Consider the following 23,944-nt stretch of genomic DNA (forward strand, 5'->3'; position numbering starts at 1 on the left):
CAAACTTGTGACCCTCCTGCCTGATCTTCCAAATAGGTAGGTTGCTTTCTGGTTTGTTTTGTTGAGACAGGATCTTCCAGTGTAATCCAGGCTGAGCGTGCACTCTCGATTCTTCTGCCTCGGCCTCCCAAGTGCTGGTGTTATAGGTATGCATCACCACACCTGGCTTAGAATAAGTAATATACTTTTTTTTTGTACTGGGGATGGAACTCAGGTCCTTGTGCTTGCGAGGCAGGCAGTAGAACCATTGAGCTAAATCCCTGGCCCTGGCTTAAAACAGTTATATTAAATAGGAATATTAAATTGTTTAATGCAATTGACTTTTTTTAGTTTGCATCTTCTAAAACCCCTTAGTGGCATTTGCTGGGGCTGACTCTTGCCCATGTTTGATGTAGTCCCTTTCTGTGGCTCTGGTTGTTTGTTTGGTTGGTTTTTTGGTATTGGGGATCAAACTTGGGTCTTTGCGCTTGTGAGGCAGGCAGTGGAACCACTGAGCTAAATCCCTGGGCCTCTGTGGCTCTGGTTGTACTACACTGCTGGGTCTCGCTCTTCAGCTCTTCTCTTTGCTTCATTGTGAGTTACCCTGCCTAAGCTCTGAGTGTTTAAGGTTCTTCAGGCCTTCTTGCCTGTTCTCTAGATACATCTGCCCATCTATCCCTAGATTTTACTTTTTTTTTTTGAGACAAGATCTTACTATGTAGTTCATGCTGGCCTAAAACTCCCTATGGAGCCCAGGCTGGCCTTAAGCTTGTGGGGATCCTCCTGCCTCAGCCTTCTGAGTGCAGGGATCACAGGCGCACGCCACCACACCTAGTGACTTTAATTTTTGTAGCCATGTCATTTCCTCTTTCTGGAATGATCTTTTATTATACTATCTGAATGGCCACATTTTTCACATCCTTGAAGTCTTGCTTAAATGTCATCTTTCTGACTAAACTGGTGAAAACAGATAACAGCTTTCTGTTCTTTTTTTAATTTTTATTTTTATTAGTACACGTTTGCAGCATATAATGATTGCATGCATTATGGGGAATTAGTATATGTACATAGCACATCTTCATTCTTTTTTATGTTTTGTTCCTTCCCCCTCCAGCCTTCTGTTCTTATTCTTTGTCTCTCATTTACCACAGTAGATAATTATAGTTATTTTATGATTAGTTTATTAAATATCTCTCTCCCCACTAAACATCAAATTCCATTAGGAATCCAAAATCATGTCCAGTTTAGCTTGATGTTTTATCCTTTGTATCTAACATACCACCAGTTACCCAAATGAACATTCAGTATTTGTTGAATGAATGATTTTGAGCTCCTTTTGTACTTCAGAACACATGAGAGTTTTACAAGTATTTATTTTTATCCTCATAACAATTCTTTTACCTGGTGCAGTCCCCATTTTATAGGTGAGGTTAAGTAACCTACCCACAGTCACACAGCTAATACATGGCAATGACAGAATTAGGCCAAAGTCTGTATGACTTTTGAGACTGTGTTTTAATCACTTTTGCTAGGTAATGGTATTAGTAGTGAAAAAATACATACTTTTTAAAAAATTCAGTAAAGCCGGGGATTTAGCTCAGTGGTGCCACTGCCTGCCTTGAAAGCGCAAGGTCCTGAGTTCGATTCCCAGTACAAAAAAAAAGATTGGTTCATTGCCTAGCCAATGAATGAATAATGAATAACTTTTTTAATTATATAAAAGTGAAGCTGGAAATGCTGGTGCACACCTGTAATCCCAGCATTCGGGAGGCTGAGGCAGGAGGATCCCTGTGAGTTCCAGGCCAGCTTGGGCTACATAGCAAGCAAAAAAGTAAGCAAAAGGGCCAGGGATTTAGCTCAGTGGTGCTGCCACCTGCCTCGCAAGCTCAAGGTCCCAAGTTCAATCCCCGGTACCAAAAAAAACCCCACAACAACAAAAAACAAACAAACAAAAAGTAAGCAAAAAAAAAAAAAATGCAGACTGATAAGGCTGTACTCTAACCCTTATATTACCATTTCAACTATCAAAGATAGGGCCAGGGCGGGGCCAGGGATTTAGCTCTGTGGTTCCAGTGCCCGCCCCACAAGTGCAAGGTGCCAAGTTCGATCCCTGGTACCCCCCCCCCAAAAAAAAGATAGGGCTGGAGATTTAGCTCAGTGGTTTCACTGCCTGCTGTGCAAGCACAAGGACCTGAGTTCGATCCCCAGTACCAAAATAAATAAGTAAATAAATAAACTATCAAAGGTAATATTTGTTTTGCTGTTAAGGATTGGTGGAACTTACTTGAAGGTTTCGGTTTGAAGCATTTTTCTTCCTTCACTCCAGTTGAGAGATAGAAAAGTTTGACAGATGGGAATAAAAGTAACACATTATTAGAAATAGGACTAATACCGGGGCTAGGGATTTAGCTCAGTGGTTCTCTGGCCTGCCTCGCAAGCGCAAGGACCCAGGTTGGATCCCTGGTTCCACACACACACACACACACACACAAAGAATACAACATTATCACAAGTTCCTGAGTTCCATCCCCAGTACCAAAAAAAAAAAAAAAAAAAAAGATGGGCCGGGGATTTAGCTCAGTGGTTTCGCTGCCTGCTGCACAAGCGCAAGGACTGGTGTTCGATCCCCAGTACCAAAAAAAAAAAAAATAAATAAGACTAATATCAAGAGATAGCTCACACTGGGAATGGTGGTGAGTCTTAGAATCCTCCCAGTGCTGAGGAGGCTGAGGTAGGAGGACTGCAAGCTGGAGGTCAGCCTGGGTAGGTTAGCCATGACCCTGTCTCAAAAGAAAAAAATAAAAAGGGCTGGGTATGTAGCTCAGATTTCTTGGGATTCAGTACCCAGTACTGCCAAAAAAAAGGGGGGGGAAGTTTGATAGATTATATCTGGGGGCCGGTGGATATTGTAATTTGGTTTTTTTTTTGGTACCGGGAATCACACTCGGGGCCTCGAGCTTGCCAGGCAGGTGCTGTGCTGCTGAGCTGCATCCCTGGCCCTTGATTTTGTTGTTGTTTTATTTTGGTTTTTATTTTTTATTTTTTTATTTATTTCTTTATTTTTTGGTACCAGGGATCGAACTTGGGTCTTTGCTCTTGTGCAGCAGGCAGTGAAACCACTAAGCTAAATCCCCGGCCCTGTTTTTTATTTTTTGATATGTGGTTTTGCTTTATAGTTCAGGTTGGTCCTGAACTCACTATGTAGCCCAAGCTGACCTTGAGCTTGTGGTGAGCCTCCTGCCTCAGCCTCCCGAGTGCTGGGATTACAGGTGTGCGCCACCATGCCCAACTCGGTATTCTAATATTAATAAACCCAATTTGACAGCTTTATCCACCTAAATACAATCAGTGTTTAAAGTAAAATCAAACAAAAAGCCACAGAAGTCCCCTTGTGGGGACCTACACCCATAAAACTTAGCCAGGTTGGAGTAGCAACACTCCTGGGCACTTCTCCAGGCATCGGGAGCTCACATTGGAAAGGGGAGCTGTGCTGCACTGTGCTTCTTTTGGAATCACTGATGAGGAGGGGTGATGTGCTAATGTCTGGCCTATACAGAAAGAAACATCTGGCGCAGGGGACAAATTGTATGCTGCTTTAAGAATGACCACAAGATTGTTATGTCCATCACTTTCACTTTTGCCAGATTGTCTTGATTTGGTTTCATTTCCACTTATCAGACCAATGCTCAAATATAGCAGATTTTGAGCCAGTTGGAGTGATGCACACCTGTAATCCCAGCACTTGAGAGGCTGAGGCAGAAGGATTGGTATGAGTTTGAGGCCAGCCTGGGCTCCATAGTGAGTTCAAGGCCAGCCTGAACTATACAGAGAGACCCTCTCCTGAACAAACAAATAAGAAAGATTTTTTTGATGATCCAGGTAAAAATGATAAAGCTAAATCTCTACCTGTTTTTTGATGTCATTTTAGACTATTGATTTGAACACATTTCAGAAGTGCTTTTTTTCACCCCAGTAATTGAGGTTTGTAGTTAGTGAAAGCCATTGGCTGCTTAGTTTAGAAATAACAAGCAATGGACAGGAAGTGGATTTGGGACCTAGATGACCTCAGTCAAAAAAAAAAAAAAGACTCTACAGCATACTAGTTATATAAACTTGGAAAAGCACCTTATTCCTCAGAAACTCAGTTTCCTCATCTATAAACACCAAAATGGAAATGATAATATATTTCATCTTCTTGTGAAGATTTTAATACATGACAAGATCCCACAGGGCCTGAAATATGGCAGATACCCAGGCCCAGGAAATGTTACTCTCCCTTCCCTTTGCCTGAGAAAAAGATAATAAAATAATTTATATAGTTTTTGAGACAGGGTCTATGCTAAATTGTCCAGATGGGACTTGAATGTATGATCCTCCTGTCTGAGCCTCCCTCAGTGCTGGAATTACACCATGCCCACCATGCGCAGCTCTTTCTTTTGTTTTATTTTGTTTTTTTGAGACAGGGTCTCACTGTATACGCCAGGCTGGCCTTGAACTGTTAATTCTCCTACCTCAGCCTCTCAGTACTGGCCTTAGACATATCCATATGTGCTACCACACTGTGGCAATTGCCACATTCTTGTATTGACTTTTCCTGTTTTGTTTTTCAGTATGGGGGATTAAATACAGGCTCTGTGCCCTGAGCTACTGCCACAGCTTTTTAAATGTTTTTGTTTGGAGACAGGGTCTTGCAAAGTCACTAAGTTACTCAGGCTTGAACTTGGAATCGTTTTGCCTCAGCCTCCCAGAGTGCTGAGATTACAGGTGTGTGGCACGAATTGGGGCTCAGTTTTTTGGTTTTATTTTTGTACCAGAGATCGAATTTGGGACCTTGCACTTTTGAGACAGGCAACAGCACCACTGAGCTAAATCCCCAGCCCTTGTTTTCTTGATATTAATGTCAGTGATTATGTTTGAGAGGATAGACCAGGGAACATTTTTACATTGTTACCTCGAGGTTTTGTTTTGATTTTTGGTATGTTTTATATAATTGTTTGCATTCTTGTAGCATTTCCAGGTGCTGTATATAAGTACAAAATATAATTGTTTAGTTATAGATTCTTTTAAAATATTTTATTTTTATTAGTATATGTCTGAAATACCTAATGATTATATTCATTCTTGGGGACTTGGTACATATACATGATATATTTTAATTCTTTTTATTTTCTCTCCCCCTGCCCCAACTTCATCTCTTGGTCCCCTTAGTAATAGATTCTCTCTTCTCTGTACAGGAGACACTTAATACTATTTTTTCTTTTTGGTTTTTTTGACACAGGGTCTCACTATGTAGTTCAGGTTGGCCTTGAACTCACTATATAACCCAGGCTGGCCTCAAATTTGTAGCTATCTTCCTGCCGCAGCCACCTGAGTGCTGGAATTACGGGCATGTGCCACCATGCCAACTAATAAATGGTGGTTGGATGGATGAGTATTTATTCATTTATTTTTTGCAGTACCAGAGATTGAACTCAGGACCTTGCGATTGCCAGGCAGGCTTGGTGCCACTGAGCTAAAGCCCCAGACCTGTACACCTTATTTTGTTTTTGGTCTTTTTTGTGGTACCAGGGATTGAACTCGGGTCCTTGCACTTGTGAAACAGGCGGTGGTATAGACCTTATTTGGATCTTCTTTTAAGCAAACTTTAAAACAAAATACAACCATATTCTTGCATTTATGGGACAATTAGAAATTTTAACTAGATGTTTTATGAAGTTAACGAACTACTACATTAGGTTGTTGTTGGTTGGTTTGGTTTTTTTTTTAGATAGTGTCTTGCTATGTATAGTTCAGGCAAGTCTTGAACTCATTATGTAGCCAGGCTGGCCTTGAACTCTCACCAATCCTCCTGCCTCAGCCTCCCAAGTGCTGGGATTACAGGTGTTTGCCGCCATGCACTGCTTTTTTACTTAGGTTTTGAACTGATGGGCTCAAGTGATTCTCCCACCTCAGCCTCTTGACTAGCAGGAACTATAAGCATGTACCACCATGCCTATCTTATTTATGTTTTTAAAAAAGAGTTATTTCACAGTAACATTCTGAAATATGTGGATATAAAATAATACATCTGGGAGGATTTGCTTTGAAATAATATGAAGGGTAAGACAACAGGTGAAGATACTGATGAAATAAGTTTGTTCACGGGCCTGTGATCCCAGCACTTTGGAGGCTAAGGTAGAGGATCACTGTGAGTTTGAGGCCAGCCTGGGCTACCTAGTGAGACCCTGTCTCAAAAAAAAAAAAAAAAAAAAAGAGAAAGAAGATTGTTCATAAATAATTATTGAAGCTAAGTATGTAGGGATTTATGCTTTTGCTGTGTATATGTATCCGTGTCCTGGCTTTGCACTTGTTAGGCAAGTGCTCTGCCCCTGAGCTATATCCCTGGCATCCCTCCCCTACTTTTTTTGTACTGGGGATTGAACCCAAGGAGTGCTGAGTTACATCTCCAGCCCCGCTCTTTTTTAAAATTTTTGAGATAAGTGTCTCACTAATTTGCCCCAGGTAACCTCCAACTTGGGATCCTCTTGCTTCAGCCTCTGGAGTAGCTGGGGCTACAGGCATGTCCCTGCCCCTCTTGAAAATAAGGTGTGACTTAATCTGCTGGAAGATAAAATAGGTAAAATTCTTGAAGTCATAGGTGTAGGCAGGGACTTTCTGAACGGAACCCCAATTGTATAAGAAATAACATCAAGAGTCAAAAAGGAGATTATATCAAATTGAAAAGCCTCTGCATGGCAAAAGATATAGCCAACAGAGTGGAAAGACAACCTAAAGAATGGGAAAAAATTTTGCTAGCTATTCCTTCAGTGTAGAGGACTAATATCTAGACTATATAAAGAACTCAAAAAATTAGGCCTCCCAAAATAAGAGACCCAATCCAAAAATGGGGAACTCAAATAGACACTTTTCAGAAGTACAAATGGCCAATAAATACATGAAGAAATGTTCAACATTGCTGGCCATTAGAGAAATGCAAATTAAAATAACACTGAAATTCCATCTCCAGAAAAAATGGCTATCATCAAGAAATCAAGTATTAAAAAAAAAAAAAGAAATCAAGTATTAACAAATGCTGGTGAGGCTCCAGAGGGGAAAAGGAATCCTTCTACATTGTTGGTGGGAATGTACACTAGTATAACCACTATGGGAAGCAGTTTGATGAGTCCTCAAAAAACTCAGAAATCGTATTAGACTCAGCTATTCATCTTCTAGGTATTTTCCAAAAGATTTAAATAAAGACATCATATTACAGTGACACATGCAAACCCATGTTTATATCAGCACGATAATAACTGAATCTTGGAAGCAGCTTATATGTCCATCAACAGATGGATAAAGAAAATGTATTTATATACAGTGGAATACTACTCTGCCATAAAGAAGGATAAATGAGTCATTTGTAGGAAAATGGATGCACTTTGAGACCATAATGTTAAGTGAAATAAACCAAGCACACAAATTGCATGGTTTCTCTTATATGAGAAATACGAAATGTAAGTGTAAAGAACAAAATAAAAAGATAGATAATAGGAAATAGGGGGTAGATCTTTTGCTGAAGAGAAGGGGACCAAGAGTTAGAGGGGGGCGGGTAGAAGGGGAAGGAAATGAAAAAGAATTAATATTTGTTATATATGTACCAACTCCCCACAAGGAATGTAACCATCATGTACTGCAAAATGTACTAATAAAAATACAAATATTTTTTTAAATGAAGGAAAGTAAGGTGTGAGTAACCTTAATATGACAACTAGGGTGGTTTACCTAAGGGTACCACTGAATGGAGCCATTCAATAGTAACCCTGAGCAAGGGCAGAGAAGGAGGGGAGAGGAGGAAGACCAGAGAAAAGGGAGGAAGTGATGGGTAGAGAGGTGATAGGTAGTAGAAAATTGGAAGAAGCGGGGCATGGTGGTGCACACCTGTAATCCCAGCACTCCGGAGGCTGAAGCAGGAGGATTGCTGTGAGTTCGAGGCCAGCCTGAACAACACACTGAGACCCTGTCTCAAAAGAAAAAAAAAAATTAGAGACTGGGAAATAAGAGATTTATGGATTAATCCTGTAATCCTAGCTCTTGGGAGGCTGAGGTAGGAGGATTGCCACAAGTTAAAGCCAGCCTGAATGACATAGGGAGACCTTATCTAAAAAACAACAAAAACCAAACACCTGGGCCTGGGATTTAGCTCAGTGGTTCTGGCGCCTGCCTCGCAAGCGCAAGGTCCCGAGTTCGATCCCTGGTACCAAAACAAACAAACACCCCCCCCCAAACAAAAAACAAGAAAAGACTAGGAATATACTCAGTGTAAAGGCCCTGAGTTCCAAATAGAATAAACACTCAGATTCTTACTCATCAGTGTGGGCGTTCTTTGAATAAGTCACGTGGGAAGGTGAGGAAAGGGGTGCAGCATCTCCTGAGGTCCTCTGATGTGTGATCTCTATATTTCTGATCAAAGTGAAGTAATATCAAAATAGGGTTGAAAATAAGGTTAGTTGGGCATGATGGCATGTGCCTGTCATCCAGCACTTAGGAGGCTGAGGCAGGGGGATTGCCCCGAGTTGGAGGCCAGCCTGTGCTACATAACAAAACCTTGTCTCAAAGAAACATAAAACAAAAAAGAAAATAGGGTAGGGCTGGCCGTGGTGGTGCATCCCTATAATCCCAGCACTTAGGCAGCTGAGGCAGGAGGATTGCCATGAGTTTGAGGCCGGTTTGAACTGCACAGGGAGACACTGTCTCAAAAAAATAATAATAAATAAATTCAAAAACAAGATAAAGTAAACTTGGGCTGGGGATTTAGCTCAGTGGTTCTGGCGCCTGCCTCGCAAACTCAAGGTCCCAAGTTCGATCTCCGGTACCAAAAATAAAAAAAGATAAAGTAAACTAGAGGCATACATTTTCCTTTTCCTCTTTTTTTTTTTTTTTTTTAAATTTGAAGCAACTATGCTTTGGAAGAGTGGCAGACTTCTCTCAGTTAATGCCTCTGCTGTGAGCTTTGAAACGCTCCGCCAGCACCCAGCTGTCATGTTCAGACTTCAGCTTCGAAGACCAGAGCTCCTTTTTCTCGTCTAAGAAGTTGATAAACATGTAGGTGCGTGTAGGTGTTTCCTGGGACATCTGAGGTGTTGTCACCCTGCCGTGTACTCAGGCCGGTGGCGTGGGTTAGCGTGCTGCCCAACATAGCAGGGGAAAGGGCTATGCCCCCTCACACAAGCGTCCATGGAAGCGGCTCCCGACTTAGCCTAGGTCAGCTTCAGTTGGTTTTGCTTTCTACAGTGCTGGGGATCTAGGTCTTCAGGCACGCCAAGCACAAGTTCCACCCCGGAGCTCCATACCCAGTTCCGCGTCGGTCTTCTGTGAGAGATTTTCCTCTCACTTCTCATCTGGTTTGGAGTTCAGGTGCTTTTGTTCTAACTGTTCTATCTTGAGTAGACATTACCTGTTTCCAGGAACTTAGAACTGTTCTTTTGGGAGAAGGGAGAGAAATAAAGGATGTAAAATCCTGTGAAGGGCTGCTTTCTGTGTTGACCTAGCTGTTTGCCCTCGTTCGGCTATTGTCAGTATTTAAGGTTCCTGTTACTTAGTTCTACTTAATCAGAGCAGAGGGACAGAGTGGAGGGAGTGTTGAAGTAAGTCTAGCTGAGCGTGGTAGTGCACACCTGTAATGCTAGGCTGAGGCAGGAGGATCACTGTGAGTTTGAGGCCAGCCTAGGCTCCATAGTGAGTTCAAGGCCGGCTTGAACTACAAGACCCAGTCTGAAAGAAAAAAAATCTGAGCATCAGTTTCCAAGTTTTAAAAGGGAAATAACACAGGGCTGGGATGTAGCTCAGTGGTTCCACCAGCTGCCTCGGAAGCGCGAGGTCCTGTCTAGTATAACTCTATCTGGTACCACTTCCCTGGAGTAATCAGCATCCTGGAGATGAATGCTAATTTCATCTCCAGATTTTTTTTCCTATCTCTCTTTTGTGTTGGTGGTGGTGGTGGTGGTAATAACTGGGGTAATTAATAGCTTTTTTTTTTTTTTTGTACCAGGGATTGAACTCGGGACCTTGGTGCTTGTGAGGCAGGTGCTGAAACCACTGAGCTAAATCCCAGGCCCAATAACTGGGGTAGTAACAAAAGAAAAAGATGAATATCAAAAAAGGCAACTCTTTTTTTGTTTTCAATTTTTTGGTACTGGGGATTGAACTCGGGTCCTTGTGCTTGCTCAGTAGGTGGCAAAATCACTGTGCTAAACCCCTGGCCCTGCCTTTTTTATTTTAAGAGTTGCCTTTTGGGCTGGGGATTTAGTGCGGTGGTTCTGCCGCCTGCTTCAAAACTGCAAGGTCCTGTGTTCAATCCCCAGTACCAAAAAAACAAAAAAGAGTTGCCTTTTTTGGTATTCATCTTTTTCTTTTGTTACTATCCCAGTTATTACCACCACCACTACCACCACCACCACCACCACCAAAAAAGAGAGATAGGAAAAAAAAATCTGGAGATGAAATTAGCATTCATCTCCAGGATGCTGATTACTCCAGGGAAGTGGTACTAGATAGAGTTATACTAGACAGTGTTGGGGTTTTTTTGTTTGTTTTTTGAGACAGGGTCTCACTATGTAGCCCAGGCTGGCCTCGAACTCATGGCTATCCTCCTGTCTCAGCCTCCCAAGTGCTAGTATTACTGGCATGCGTCACCCTGCCTGGCTAGAATGTTTGAAACCAAGAAAAGACTCCAGCGGGGCATGGTGGTGCATGCCAGTAATCACAGCACTCAGAGGCTGAGGTAGGAAGATTGTCACAAGTTCAAGGCCAGCCTGGGCTACATAACAAGACTGTCTAAAAAAACAAAGCAAAACGAAAAAGAAAAGAGAGAAAGAAAACTGCAATAAAATGCACTATATTATAGGTAATTCTGTAATCTTAGGTAGAATATTTTGAATCAAATATAAAGAACCTTGGAACCTGTATTCAATATCTGTATGACAAAATATTCCACTTTAGTATACTTTTTTTTTTTTTTTTTGCAGTACTGGAGATTGAACCCAAGTCCTTTGCACTGAGCTGCATCCTCAGTCCTTGTTAAAATTTTGTATTTTGAGGTGGGGTGTCACTGAGTTGGCCAATCTGGGCTCAGAGCTGCAATCTTCATGCCTCAGCCTCCCAGAGTGGTAGGATCATGAGTGTGCCCCACCCTGCCTGGCTAAAAGTATCCTTTCTTGAACCCTTTAACAGGGCTGTTTCAGCCTCTTAATATTCCTGAAAGCTAGGTAGCATAGTCATATATATATAAATATATATATATTTATATAAATATATATATATTTATATATGTGGGAGACTATGTATATATGTGTGTATGTAATATGTGTGTATATATATGTATATATGTACATATATATGTATATATATACACACACATATATATATGTATATATGTATACTTTTAAGAGTAGGAAAATTGTTGGGGAATAAGAATAGCTCCTGAGAGACAGGAGGGGTCCCAAATGGTTGCCCTGGTCTTTTGAAACAGAGTCTCACTATGTAGTCCTGGCTGGCCTCCAACTCAAGGCGATCCTCCTGCCTCAGCCTCCTGAGTGCTGGGATTACAGGTGTGCATGCCACCATGCCTGGCTGAACAGTTACATATTTTTTTTATTCTGTGGCAGAATTCCTTTAATTTTTTAATTTCTACTTTTTAACCCTCCTATTGAGTTCATTGTTGTTAGCATTTGGAAACATTTTCTTGCCTGGAGCCAGGCTGTCCCTCAGTCTCCAACATCTAAGTGTACCGTCCTTCTGACCTCTGTTCCTCGTGTCTCCCTGCAGCCATATGTGTCATTGGCACAGCAGATGGCACCACCTAGTCCAAGCAGCAGCACCCCCAACAGCAGCAGTGGGGGCAATGGCAACGACCAGCTGAGCAAAACCAACCTGTACATCCGTGGACTGCAGCCAGGCACAACTGACCAGGACCTTGTCAAGCTGTGTCAGCCGTAAGTCTCGGTAAACATGCATAGACTTCTGGGCAGTGCAGACTCATGACACTGGCTTCTTGCCAGACGATCTTATGCTGAAGTATGATACTGTGGTGCTTCTGCCCCATAGTTGCAAGGTGTCCCAGCATCCTCTCTTACAAAAATTATTCTTCTGGCCACCAATATGTAAAACCTTTATGAATTTCTCTGATGAGTGGCAGGATGGGGCTGGCCTTTGAAGCCTAGTTTCTGACTCTGTAAAATTTAGCATGTCCTGGGAACTGATAGCTTTAGTGGGAAGATTGCTGTCCTTAGAAATGCTCAGTGTCGCTGTAGGTACTGACCAGGAGGCAGTGAGAGCTGGCAGCAAGGACAGAAGAAATGGAAGAAGCTGCTGGAGAGATGCACTTGGAGAGTTTCTATTCCTAGCAGTAACTCCCAGTCATCAGAGAGCTCTTCATGTTAGTGAAGCAAGACAGTGGAGCCTGGCATGGTGGTGCAGGCCTGTAATCCCAGCACTCTGGAGGCTGAGGCAGGGGGATCATGCAATTTCAAGACCACCCTTGGTACATAAGCAAGACCTTGTCTCAAAAAAAAGAAAAAAAACGAAAGAAAAAAGGTGGAGATGGAGAAAGAGGCTGTCACCTGGCATCATACCCAGGAAGACCCTTTGAATCCTGAGGTGGAGAGTGATCACAGGATGAGCCCAGTTAGGATTGCTGGGAAAAGGCAGAATGCAGAGATGCCCAGCTCAGTTTCATTTGGCAGAAAAGCATGCATTTCAAACAATATGTTTGGGAGAATGATTGGAGAAGTCTGAGGGTGGGACAAGGAGATGAATGGGAAAAAGGAAAAAAATGAATGTGGGTAAGGGAATGGTGGAAAGAGGGAGAAATAAGAATTGGGTACTTTTGGGCTGGCGATTTAGCTCAGTGGTGCCGCTACCTGCCTCAAAAGTCCAAGGCCTGAAGTTCAATCCCTGGTACCAAAAAAAAAAAAGAATTGGGTATTTTTATCATCTTTTATAACTGTCTTTTGAAGTATAATAAGAATACAGAAAAGTGTACAAAAGTATACGTAGTACAGTGGATTTTCACAAAGGGAACAGAGCCTTGGAGCAAACGCTTATAACTGGATCGAGAAATACAACATTACCAGCTCTTCAGATCTCTGCCTGCCGTGGAACAGCCTCCCATGCAAAGTGTCAGCTCTTTGGCTTCTAAACAAGATTGGAGTGGCCTGTTTGAACTTCATGCAAATATAATCATGAAAGCATATACCTTTTATTTTTCTTTTGAGGATTGAGCCCAGGCCCTTTGCCTAAGCTACATCCCAGCCCTTTTTTATTCTGAGACAAAGTCTCACTAAATTGCTCACCCAAAGCCTCATGTGGTCATAGGTGGGGATGTTCAGAGGTGGCTGGATCTAGAGTGTGATGCTGGGATTAAGGGTATGTGATTACTAAACCTGCTGATTAGTTTGGCAAAGTTCTGAGTGTGGATAAGGGGAAGGCCCACCCTGGGTGTGAGTGCTACCTGCCCTGAGGTTGTGTAGCCTGGATAGAATATAAGGGACAGAAAGAGGGCTACTGTCATGCTTGGCTGACATGCTTGGCTGCCTCCTGCCTGCCCTGCTTTGCCATGGACTGTTTCTCCTCTATGATGCCCCTCTGCCATGCCACCCTGTCTTGGAGCCAGCTGTCTATGGACTGAAACCTCTATAAACTATGAGGCTAAATAAACCCTTCCTCCTTTAACCTTGGGTGTTGGTTTTTTTCTCTCAACAAAGAGAAAAGTAACTTGTCCTCCTGCCTCAGCCTCCGTGAGTACTGGGATTACAGGCATGTACCACCGTGCCCTGCTGTACATACCCTTCTATATGTGGCTTCTTTGTTTTCTTTTTTTTTTTTAATATGGCTTCTTTGCTAAATGGTGTTTTTGAGATTGATCCATGTTGTTGCATGCAGCAAAACTTTATTCTTAATTGCTTTATAAATTTCCTTCACAGAAATATAACAGTTACTCATTCTACTTTTGCTGGACATTTGAGTTGTTTCCAGTTTGTGACTTTTATGAATGAATATAAATAGTGTGCAGTGAACTTACACATATGTTATACTGGGTATATACCTAGGAGCAAAATCATTGCTGGGTGGCAACATATACATGTGCCCAGCCTTTTTGTGGATATTACTAAATAATTACCTGAAGTGATTAATTCAAATTCCCAAGGCAACTGTGTAAGTTCTAGCTGTTTCAAATCCCAGAAGAGGAGAAGCAGAACATCTTGCTCCCAAAATGTAGCTGTGTGATGCCTGTGAGGTGCTCTATAAATCCCTCACTCTTTGCGGTAGTGATTTGGTCCATGCAGATCACATGAGTTTCTGCTAGCACTGGCCACACAGACCCCATCTTCTTTTGAATACAAAACTGGTCCCTACTTCCCACCAGTTTCCCTTGCTAGGGGAGGGTATAAGTGAATGACTTTCATTGTGTGGGGAGGCAGGAATAGACAGAAGTGTTAGTTCACAGGGGAAGAGTATCATATCCATCTAGGTCCATGCTGTCTGCACTTTGGTTCTTGTACTAACCATAATGTGTTACAGAAATCCTGCCATGCTGGGCATGGTGGCGCATGCCTGTAGTCCCAGCACTTGGGAGGCTGAGGCAGGAGGATTGATATGAGTTTGAGGCCAGCCTGGACATAGTAAGACCCTTTCTAAAAAAAAAAAAACAGTCCTATCACACAACAAGACAGAGAAGAAATTCAATGTGGTTTTTTTGGTACCAGGGATCGAACAAACTCAGGACCTTGGGCTTTCAAGGAAGGCATGGTGACACTGAGCTAAATCCCCAGCCCAAAGAAACTCAATTTGACTTCAGTATTCTTTTAGACTTTCACCTGGCCCTTCTGAGTAGTATCTGAAGGGGTGGAATAGTCAGAGTCAGCGTGTGGGTGGTAGAAGGGAGCCCACCAGGGACTGTGGAGAAGTAGGAGTGAGGCTGGACAGTGGAGCCTGGCAGAGGGGTGGAGCCTTTCTGAGAAGGGTGTTTCTCCTTTGCAGAAGGACTTCCTGCCTTTGTCTCTGTGGTCTTTTCCTGGGTTGTCAGGGAAGTAAATGTTGCTGGATCCTAAACTGGTGGGCCGGAAGGAGAGGCGTGGTCTGGGACTGGAACTCTGGGTTCTCTTGAAGGGGCCTCTTCTTCCAAGGAGGAAGCAGCAGTGACCCAGCTGTTGCCAGCTGCAGTGGAAATTCTGAGCTCAGTCTCAGGCTGCTAGACCACAGCAGACTCCACCCTGGGGCCTTGATAGGGATAGCAGCATGTGTGTCCTCTGGCCTGTAGTCAGGCTTCTCAGAGTCCCTCCTCTTGCCTAAATTTGGGAAAGAATCCAAGCATGTAGCCCTGAAGGGCTAGGATCACCACATCCATCCCTACCCCCTCTTAATGTGCATTTTTTCCAACCTCCAGGGCATGGCTTGGCTTATTCTGTCTAATCCTTGGGGCTACAGAAGCTCCACGAAAAAAGTCAGTGAGAGGCCACCAAGGAGTGAAAAAAATAAATCAATCATCTTATGGCCTTCAGGGATAAGAGGACAGATGGAAAACAAAATACTTGTTTGGGGTATTGGTCTCAAATTCAGTCCCTGCCAACTGTTTTCACTCACTCTTGTACTTCTGACTTGGTTGGTGATTTCTGTTCTGCTCTTTAATATTCTCATCCTCCTGAGAGGCTTTTCTCTGTGGAGCACCCCTCATACCGCCCAGCGCCTGCAGTGCTCCTCTGCTCATTTCTGGGGGCTTACCGGGCTGCTGCCAAAGCAGAATGTTCAGGAAGTTGAAAACCATACGAATATAGAATATAGAATGGACATATATCAAAGGTGCATGTAACTTATTAATGAAGCAAGATGCATATTGGAAGAATGGGTTGAAGGAGTGTTTAGGGACTGTTTATGGACACTGAAGGAAGAATGTTAGAACAATATTGCTAGGTTAGATACAAAACTGTTTCATGTCCTACAGGTTAATAAAACCAGTAACCTTTGGGATTACCTTTTGTCTTTTTCTTTCTTTTATTTTCTTTTTTTGCAGTTCTGGGACCTGAACCCAGGGTCTTGTGCATGATACTAAGCAAGTGCTGTACAGCTGAGCTATAACCCTGGCCCTTAAAAAATGTTTCAGTTTGGGCTGGGGATTTAGCTCAGTGGTGCCGACGCCTGCCTCACAAGCACAAGGTTGTGAGTTCAATCTCCAGTACCAAAAAAAAAAAGTTTCAGTTTTATTTATTTATTATTTTTGTGGTGTTGGGAATTGAACCCCCAGGGCCTTCACACTGAACTACATCCCCAGAGCATTTTTATTTTTTATTTTGAGACAGGGTCTCAAAGTTGCCCAGACTGGGCTGGAACTTATGATCCTCCTGCCTCAGCTTTCCAGAGTGCTGGGAGTATAGATTTGTATCACCATGCCATGGCCTTTTTAATACTGATGTTCCAGGGCTGGAGATTTAGCTCAGTGGTTTCGCTGCCTGCTTCGCAAGTGCAAGGACCCGAGTTTGATCCCCGGTACCAAAACAAACAAACAAAAAAAATAAAAACAAAAAACAGAAAACATACAAAAACCAACAACAACAAATTAAAAAAAAAAATTAATACTGATGTTCCACCTGGTGTGTCATCCCTCACCCCAGACACATTCATATCTTTGTGTGTGTGTATGTGTGTGAGTGTGTGTGTGTGTGTATGTGTGTTTGAAACAGGATCTCGCTATGTATTTTAGGCTGTCCTTGAACTCACTGTGTAGCCCAGGCTGACCTGGAGTTTGCAGCAATTCTCCCACCTCAGCTTCCCAAATGCTGGGATTACAGGCATGCGCCACCAAGCTCAGCACACATTCATATTTTACAATGAAAAATAGAAGTTTTAGAATATGATAAGGCAGGCTGGGTGTGGTGGTGTATGCCTGAAATCCCAGCACTCAGGCGGCTGAGGCAGGAGGATCACCACAAAGTTTGAGGTCAGCCTGGGCTACACAGTGAGTTCAAGGCCAGCCTTAACTACATAGTGAGACCCTGTCTCAAAAAACAAGCAATCAGACAAAAAAATATGGTAAGGCAGGAGAGAGAGCCATTTGCAGTAGGTTAAAGTCAAGGACCCTTGAATATTTTAATAGTAATAATAGTCGGATTTTTCAGGTGGTTACCATATGGTAAACATTAATGCTTTGTATTCATCAATTCATTTTATAGTCTCAATAATCCTTTTTTTTTTTGGCTTTTGAGACAAGATCTCACTATGTAGTTCAGGCTGGCCTTGAACTCACTAGGTAGCCCAGGTTGGCCTGGAACTCGAGGCAATCCTCCTGTCTCAGCCTCCCAAATGCTGGGATAACAGACATGTGCCACCACACCCAGCCAGAACTAGAATTTGAACCAAAGGAGTTTGGCTGAGATTGACTTTCCATTGGGGGTTGTCAGTAGGAGAATGGGAATGGGGCGGCACAGAGAGAAATGCGTAGATTTTGAGGAGGACTGGTGTTCCTCCAAAAGACGATAAGTAATGTCAAGGGTTATTTTTAGCTTCAGAGAATGCCAGCCAGGGTGCTGCCCTTACACACTCACTGTGTGGCCAGTGCCCAGCTCTGTCCAAGAAGACAGCCCTAACTTTCTAATGGGTGCCTGAGTCCTAGTGGAAAAAGAGTGTGTTGGTGTTACAAGCAGTACGGGTACTTTACTCTGTAGTTTCCCTTGTGGGAATAGGTTTATAAAAGGTTTGTATTCAGGGCGACTTTTATTTTTGTACTGAAGACTGAACTCAGGGCCTTCGGGCCTTTGCACTGAGCTATCTCCACAGCCGCACACACCCCCTGCCGTTGAGACAGGATGTCACTAAGTTCCCAAGGCTGGACTTGAACTTGCAATCCTGCTCCCTCAGCCTCCAGGAGTCCTGAGATTGTAGGTGTGTGCCACCATGCTTGGCTCAGGGTGACATTTTTAATTCATTTCTTTCTGTTTTTATGAATTTGAGTAGCAAAAATTATTCTTCTGGGCACAGAGGGAGGCATGGATTCTCCCAGATGTCTTTGTCTTTGTCCTATTCTTGCTCCCTGACCCATCATCGCTTTGCACTTTCCTTTCCCTTAGATATGGCAAGATTGTCTCCACTAAGGCCATACTGGACAAGACCACAAACAAATGCAAAGGTGAGAGGAGAGTTGTCCCCGGGCAGTAGGGAGTGGCAGGAGTGAGCCTGGCCTTGCCTCTGCCCTTTGCTGCTAAGCGTCCTGAGAATCCAGGCTGGGGAGGGTGCTGGGGTTTGGGGCTTGAAGGACTTGTAGGTACTTAGATTCACTGGTGGCCAGACAGCAGGAGCTGAAAATGCTATTCGGAGACCTGAGGCCGGAAGGCTGCAGAGCTCCCTGGAGTCCCCCCTTGAGTCCTCTGAGCTCACTTTGGACTTTGTTTCCCTGGATAGGGTGGTAGAGGTGGGTAGGTGAGGTCATTTCTGTTTCTCAAACCAAGGTAATTGCCTTTTGGCAAGGTGGCAGGAGGACTCAGCAAGTGTTATTTTCTAAGAATGAATAGTTTGGGAGTTTTGAGCGGATCTGGGTGCAGCTGGAAGGATGGGAGGAGGAGAGAGGGGTGAAGGTCAGGGCGGAGAAGGTTGTCAGCTCTGGAGAGGCTGGGTTCCCTCCATGCCTGGCATTCTGGGAGGTGTCGAGAGAAGAGGGCAGGGAGTTCATTTAGAAGGGGGGAAGTGCTGTGGATGACTAGAAAATCCAGTTTCTGAAGCCTCAGGTTTCAAAGGGGTGGGTACGAGGCAGGGACAGCACAAGGACCCCAGGCCCTTGGCATTTTAGCCACTAAGCTGATCCAGCCTCAGGGTATGAGAAGCCCATGGATAACCACCTGAAACCTCTTAACTTCTCTTTCTTCCTGCTACTTCCCTTACATGGATCCTAACTCTTCCTCTGCCTCCTTAAAAGTCTGAGCCTCCTACCTCCCCTACACTCCTCACCTCCCTGTGATGCTGTTTCCCTGTTCCAGGCTATGGCTTTGTGGATTTCGACAGCCCTTCAGCAGCACAGAAGGCTGTAACAGCACTGAAAGCCAGTGGTGTGCAGGCACAGATGGCAAAGGTAAGGGCGCTGGCTCACATCGGTTCCTCTGAGAGGTTGTGCTCGGCTTCAGAGCCCCGGTCCTGAGGCTTCAGGACACTGACGGGCAAGGCTGTCTGCAGTGCTTCCTGATGTCTGGCCACACTCAGCCTGGGCCGGCGTCCCCTGAGCGTGCCTGGCTGCTGGAGAGACAGTCTTCAGAGTCGGTGACAGGTTATGTCTGCCCACTGTGCTCCTCTCCAGTTACTGCAGCAGGCAGGAGAGTCAGAAGGCCTCTTGCAGTGCCGCTGCCTCCATGGCTCCACCCTGGCCCCCCTTCCCTACCAGAGAGATTGTGATAGTTTTGCAACATTCTCTAAGAAGCCAGTTGTGCAACTCAGAGGTTCGGAGCACTGCTCTCTGCCTCCCAGCACTGATCCCTGTAGGCGGCAGAGAGTGGGCTTCGGAGTGGGGGAAACCACAGCAAGGAAGGAAACTGGCCCTCCTCCTCAGGTCTGCCTGGGGCTTCTATTTATGTATTTATTCTGTATAGACTACTCGAAACCTAGAAGCTTTTCTGCACTCCTCTTAGGTCTTGCCTTTTTGAAGCCATCACAAATATCATTTAGAGAGCTGATAAGGCAAGTCTGCTAGCCACCGTTTTCTCTTAAAGAAAAAGGAAATCCTAAAAGGAAAGGCAGAGAGGGGTTAAGTTTGCTGGTGACTATTGTTAAGGGCAGCGTGGCTGCTTAAATTCTGCACATGCAGCACAGGATGAGAGTGGGGTTCTGCCCTTGGAGGGAGGCGCTCCCCTCTTCCTTCTGGAGTGAAGCCTCTCACCCGAGCCCGAAGGCTCAGGGGCCCTAGGGGTTCCCAGGGACACTAGGCTTTCCAGACTTGTGGTGACCCAGTGAGCTGCTCATCCAGCCCTTTCTGACCCCTCCCACTTCCTGCTTTCTTTCCTTCCTCCAGGAACAACAACTTCCTATTCAGAAGGTCATGCTGTGGCCAGAATGGGGTGTGGGGGGCTCCTCCAAGCAGTCCCTGAGAATGCGGCCTGGGACGGGCTGCTGGGGTAGGGGTGCTGTTCTGCCTGCTCTTAAACATGCAGACACCATGGGTGACTTGCCCGGCATTAGAAATAGGAGATGTGCTCTACTTTCTTCACAGACTCAATGTACAACCCATGCTCGTGGCCTGGGTGTTAGAGAAGTTAGAGTTCTCTTTGTGTGCGTGGGACGCTTCCTACCATCTCTTCTGAAATGTCATTCTGTAGATGAGGGCCAGGAGTGGGAGGGGGACAAGGGGTATGAGCCTTGTTTCTCACTTTTACTTTCATAGCAACAAGAGCAGGACCCCACAAATTTATACATCTCAAATCTCCCACTGTCCATGGATGAGCAAGAACTGGAGGGGATGCTGAAGCCCTTTGGCCAGGTTATCTCCACTCGGATCCTTCGAGACACCAATGGGACCAGCAGAGGAGTTGGCTTTGCAAGGTGAGGGATAGCAAGAGTGGAAACTGCTGAGGTTAATAAAAAATGTCACTAAGGAAGCCACCAAAACTTATGTGTCCCCCCACATCTGTGTCCCCTGGTAGGGTGGCACATGCTTATAAATAATCCTGGCCCTCTGGGACGCTGAGGCAGAAGAATTACCAGTTTGAGCCCACCATGGGCAACTAGCAACTTTGCAAGACTGTCCCTCAAAATAAAAAAATAACAGAAGGGCCTGAGAATATCACTGAGTGCAAAGGCCCTGGGATCAATCTCCAGTACCACAAAAACAAAAATGAACAATAGATCAAAAGTTTATTCTATGGGCAGGGGATGTAGCTCAGTGGTACCACTGCCTGCTTCCCAAGTACAAGGTCCCCAGTTCGATCCCTGGTACAAAAAAAAAAAGTTTATTCTATTTTACATTTTATTGGCAATCTTCCTGCCTCAGCCTCCCAAGTGCTAGGATTACAGGCGTATGCCACCATGCTCAGGTCATCATTGCACTTTTATTTTTTCAGTGCTGAGGATCAAACCAGGAGCCTAGTACATGGTGGGCAAATCCTGCATACCCCAGTCCCAGCCCCCAAATCTTTGTCCTTTCACCACTACTTGCCTTTGTCCTTGATCCAGACTCAACCAGAACAAAATAATTCTATGCATTTTTATAGCTAAATTTCTCATCCATTTATCTCGTTTAACCTGTAAATATTCATTACTCATTGTCATAAACCCAGCTACTAGTGAGGCTGAGACAAGAGGATCACAAATTCAAACCCAGGGCCAGGGATTTAGCTCAGTGGTTTCACCAAGGAACTTGGTGAGGACCCAAGTTTGATCCCCGGTACCAAAAAAAAAAAAAAGAAACAAATTCAAGCCCAACCTAAGCAATTTAGCGAGAGCTTGTCTCAAAATTCAAAAAAATCAAAAGGACTGGGGATGTAGTCCAGTGATAGAGTGCTTGTTTAGCATGCAGAAAGCTGTGGGAAAAGAAAAAAAGATTTTATTTGACAGAAGATTCTGTTACTTTTTTTCTTTTTTTTAACTTGAAAACAAGTGGATTGTGCTCTGAAGCTCTCTTTGTTTTACAATGTCTTATCTGGCTCATGAACGCTCCCTTAGCCTGGGTGGTTTTGACCTTGGGTTTAAAGATTAGGTCCTCTGCTCTAGTGAGCTCAATCTGGGTAGCACCACCTGCTGGCAATCCCAGGTATAACCAAGGGAAGTTCCTAGGCCTGTAGTCATCACTTTTTTTCTTTTTCCTTCCTTCCTTCCTTCCTTCTTCCTTCCTTCCTCCTTCCTTCCTCCCTCCCTCCCTCCCTCCCTCTCTCCTTCTCTCCCTCCCTCCCTCTCTCTCTCTCTCTCTCTCTCTCTCTCTCTCTCTCTCTCTCTCTCTCTCTCTCTCTCTCTCTCTCTCTCTCTCTCTCCTTTCCTTTCTTCCTTCCTTCCTTCCTTTCTTGTACTGGGAATTGAATCCAAGGCCTCACACATTCAATGAGCTGTGCTGTTGCCCTTTTAAATTGCATTTTGAACCAAGTGTGGTAATGCACACTTGTAATCCCAGCACTGGGGGAGGCTGAGGCAGGAGGATCACTGTTAGGTCAAGGCCATCCTGGGCTACATAGTGAGTTCAAGGCACCCTGAACTACATAGCAAAACCCTGTCTCAAAAAAATTTTTTTTTCATTTTGAGACAGAGTATTGCTGAGTTGCTGGGCTGACCTTGAACTTGTGATCCTCCTGATTGAGCTTCCTGTGTAGCTGGGATTACAGGTATGTGCCACCACAGTTAGTAGTGGTCATCACATTTTTTTATTCCTAATCCTTACCACCACCACCCCGTATTAGGGTTTGAACTCAGCACCTTCACACATCTCAGCCCTTTTATTATATTTTCATTTTGAGGCAGGTTCTCACTAAACTGCCCACATTGGGCTCAAACTTGCCATCCTCCTGCCTCAGCTCCCAAAGTGCTAGGATTAAAGGCATGCACCAAAGTGTTCTGCTTTAAATATAATAATTTGATACACAAAAGTGTCCATTTCAAATGATATGGATCACTTCTTTTTTAATAGCCATACACCTCATTGTTCCTCCAGCATTCCTCTCACATTTTTGATCTGTGTTTGCATTCCACTTCCCTACAGAATTATATTTTACTGTAAAATATTTTTATATCTGAAAATCTTTCTATGGATCATCTTGTTGTCTTTCTTTCCAACACAAATGTGTATATGCAGAGTGTGGTGGTGCACACCTGTAATCCCAGCTCTCAGTGGGCTGAAGCAGGATTGCCCTGAGTTCAAGGTCAGCCTGGGCTACCTAGTGAGTTCAAGTCCCCCCTGAACTACATAGTGAGACATCTCAAAAAACAAAAAAAACAAACAAATGAATGTGTATATAAATTAAAATTTTTACCCCTATGGCCATTAGGCTATGTGTATTGAACCATAAGAGAATCATCTTTACAATTATAAGTTCTCAGTTGCCCCAAACAACATAAATATATTAAAGTAGTCACACAAAATTTTTTTTTTGGTACAAAGGATTGAACTTGGGACCTTGCGTTTGCGAGGCAGGTGGCAGACCCACTGAGCTAAATTCCTGGCCCAAAATTATTTTATATAAAATAAATTTTATTGGCAATCCTTACGTTCTGTTTAGATATTTTAAATTAAGTCATGCAACCATTAATAAATATCATTTAGGCCAGGTGTGGTGGCACATGCCTGTAATCCCAGCACTCAGGAGGCTGAGGCAGGAGGATGGCTGTGAGTTCAAGGCCAGCCTGGATTACACAGTGAGACTCTGTCTCATAAATAAATAAATAAATGTATGTCATTTATTGGTATAACAGGACAGGTTTTGGTGTTTTGGGTCCTTTTTGAGACAGAGTCTCTCTACATAGTTGAGGCTGGCCTTGTATTCACTGTGTATCACAAGCTGGCCTCAAACTCATGGTGATCCTCCTGCCTCAGGAGTGGTGGGATTATAGTCATTTGCCTCAAAATTTGATTTTTTGTGTGTGTGTGAAAGTCCTCAACTTTATTGGAGGCAAATAATTGGAAACTGTCTGACTTACAAAGGGTATTTGTAACTCAGTCTTTAATACCTGCTGTTTAGTTTTAGGATGGTTAAAAAGTAAATTGAAGGGATGGGGTTTTAGCTCAGTGGTTCTGGCTCCTGCCTCGAAAGTGCAAGGTCCCGAGTTCGATTGCTGGTACCAAAAAAAAAGTAATTTGAAGGTCCGGATATTTAGCTTACCAGCACAGTGCCTGCCTGGCAAGCACGAGGTCCTGAGTTAGATCCCTGGTACCAAAAAAACAAAAAAGTAAATTGAGAGAAGGCTGGGCATGGTGGTGCATGCCTGTAATCTCAACACTTGGCTGGAGGCTGAGGTAGGAGGATCCCTTAAAGTTCAA

At 43.8% G+C, this 23,944-nt stretch overlaps 1 protein-coding gene across 9 annotated transcripts in view; it reads left to right on the forward strand.

Moving 5' to 3' along the window:
- Window positions 1-23,944, forward strand: part of Rbms2 (RNA binding motif single stranded interacting protein 2) — a 77,244-nt gene that overhangs the window by 18,197 nt on the left and 35,103 nt on the right. For all 9 annotated transcript variants that reach the window (XM_087192163.1, XM_013078269.3, XM_004861284.3 and 6 more), the window contains 4 exons: window positions 11,782-11,948; window positions 18,075-18,133; window positions 18,978-19,069; window positions 20,369-20,526. In XM_087192163.1, coding sequence (XP_087048289.1) covers window positions 11,806-11,948; window positions 18,075-18,133; window positions 18,978-19,069; window positions 20,369-20,526 — 452 coding nt within the window. In that variant the 5' untranslated portion in view covers window positions 11,782-11,805. Of the gene's footprint in view, window positions 1-11,781; window positions 11,949-18,074; window positions 18,134-18,977; window positions 19,070-20,368; window positions 20,527-23,944 lie in introns of those variants that run through there.

The sequence above is a fragment of the Heterocephalus glaber genome, unplaced genomic scaffold, assembly GCF_053883595.1.
Source record: "Heterocephalus glaber isolate CG9 unplaced genomic scaffold, H.glaber_assembly_v1.0 deba00001569, whole genome shotgun sequence".
In the NCBI taxonomy this organism is placed as follows: domain Eukaryota; kingdom Metazoa; phylum Chordata; class Mammalia; order Rodentia; family Bathyergidae; genus Heterocephalus; species Heterocephalus glaber.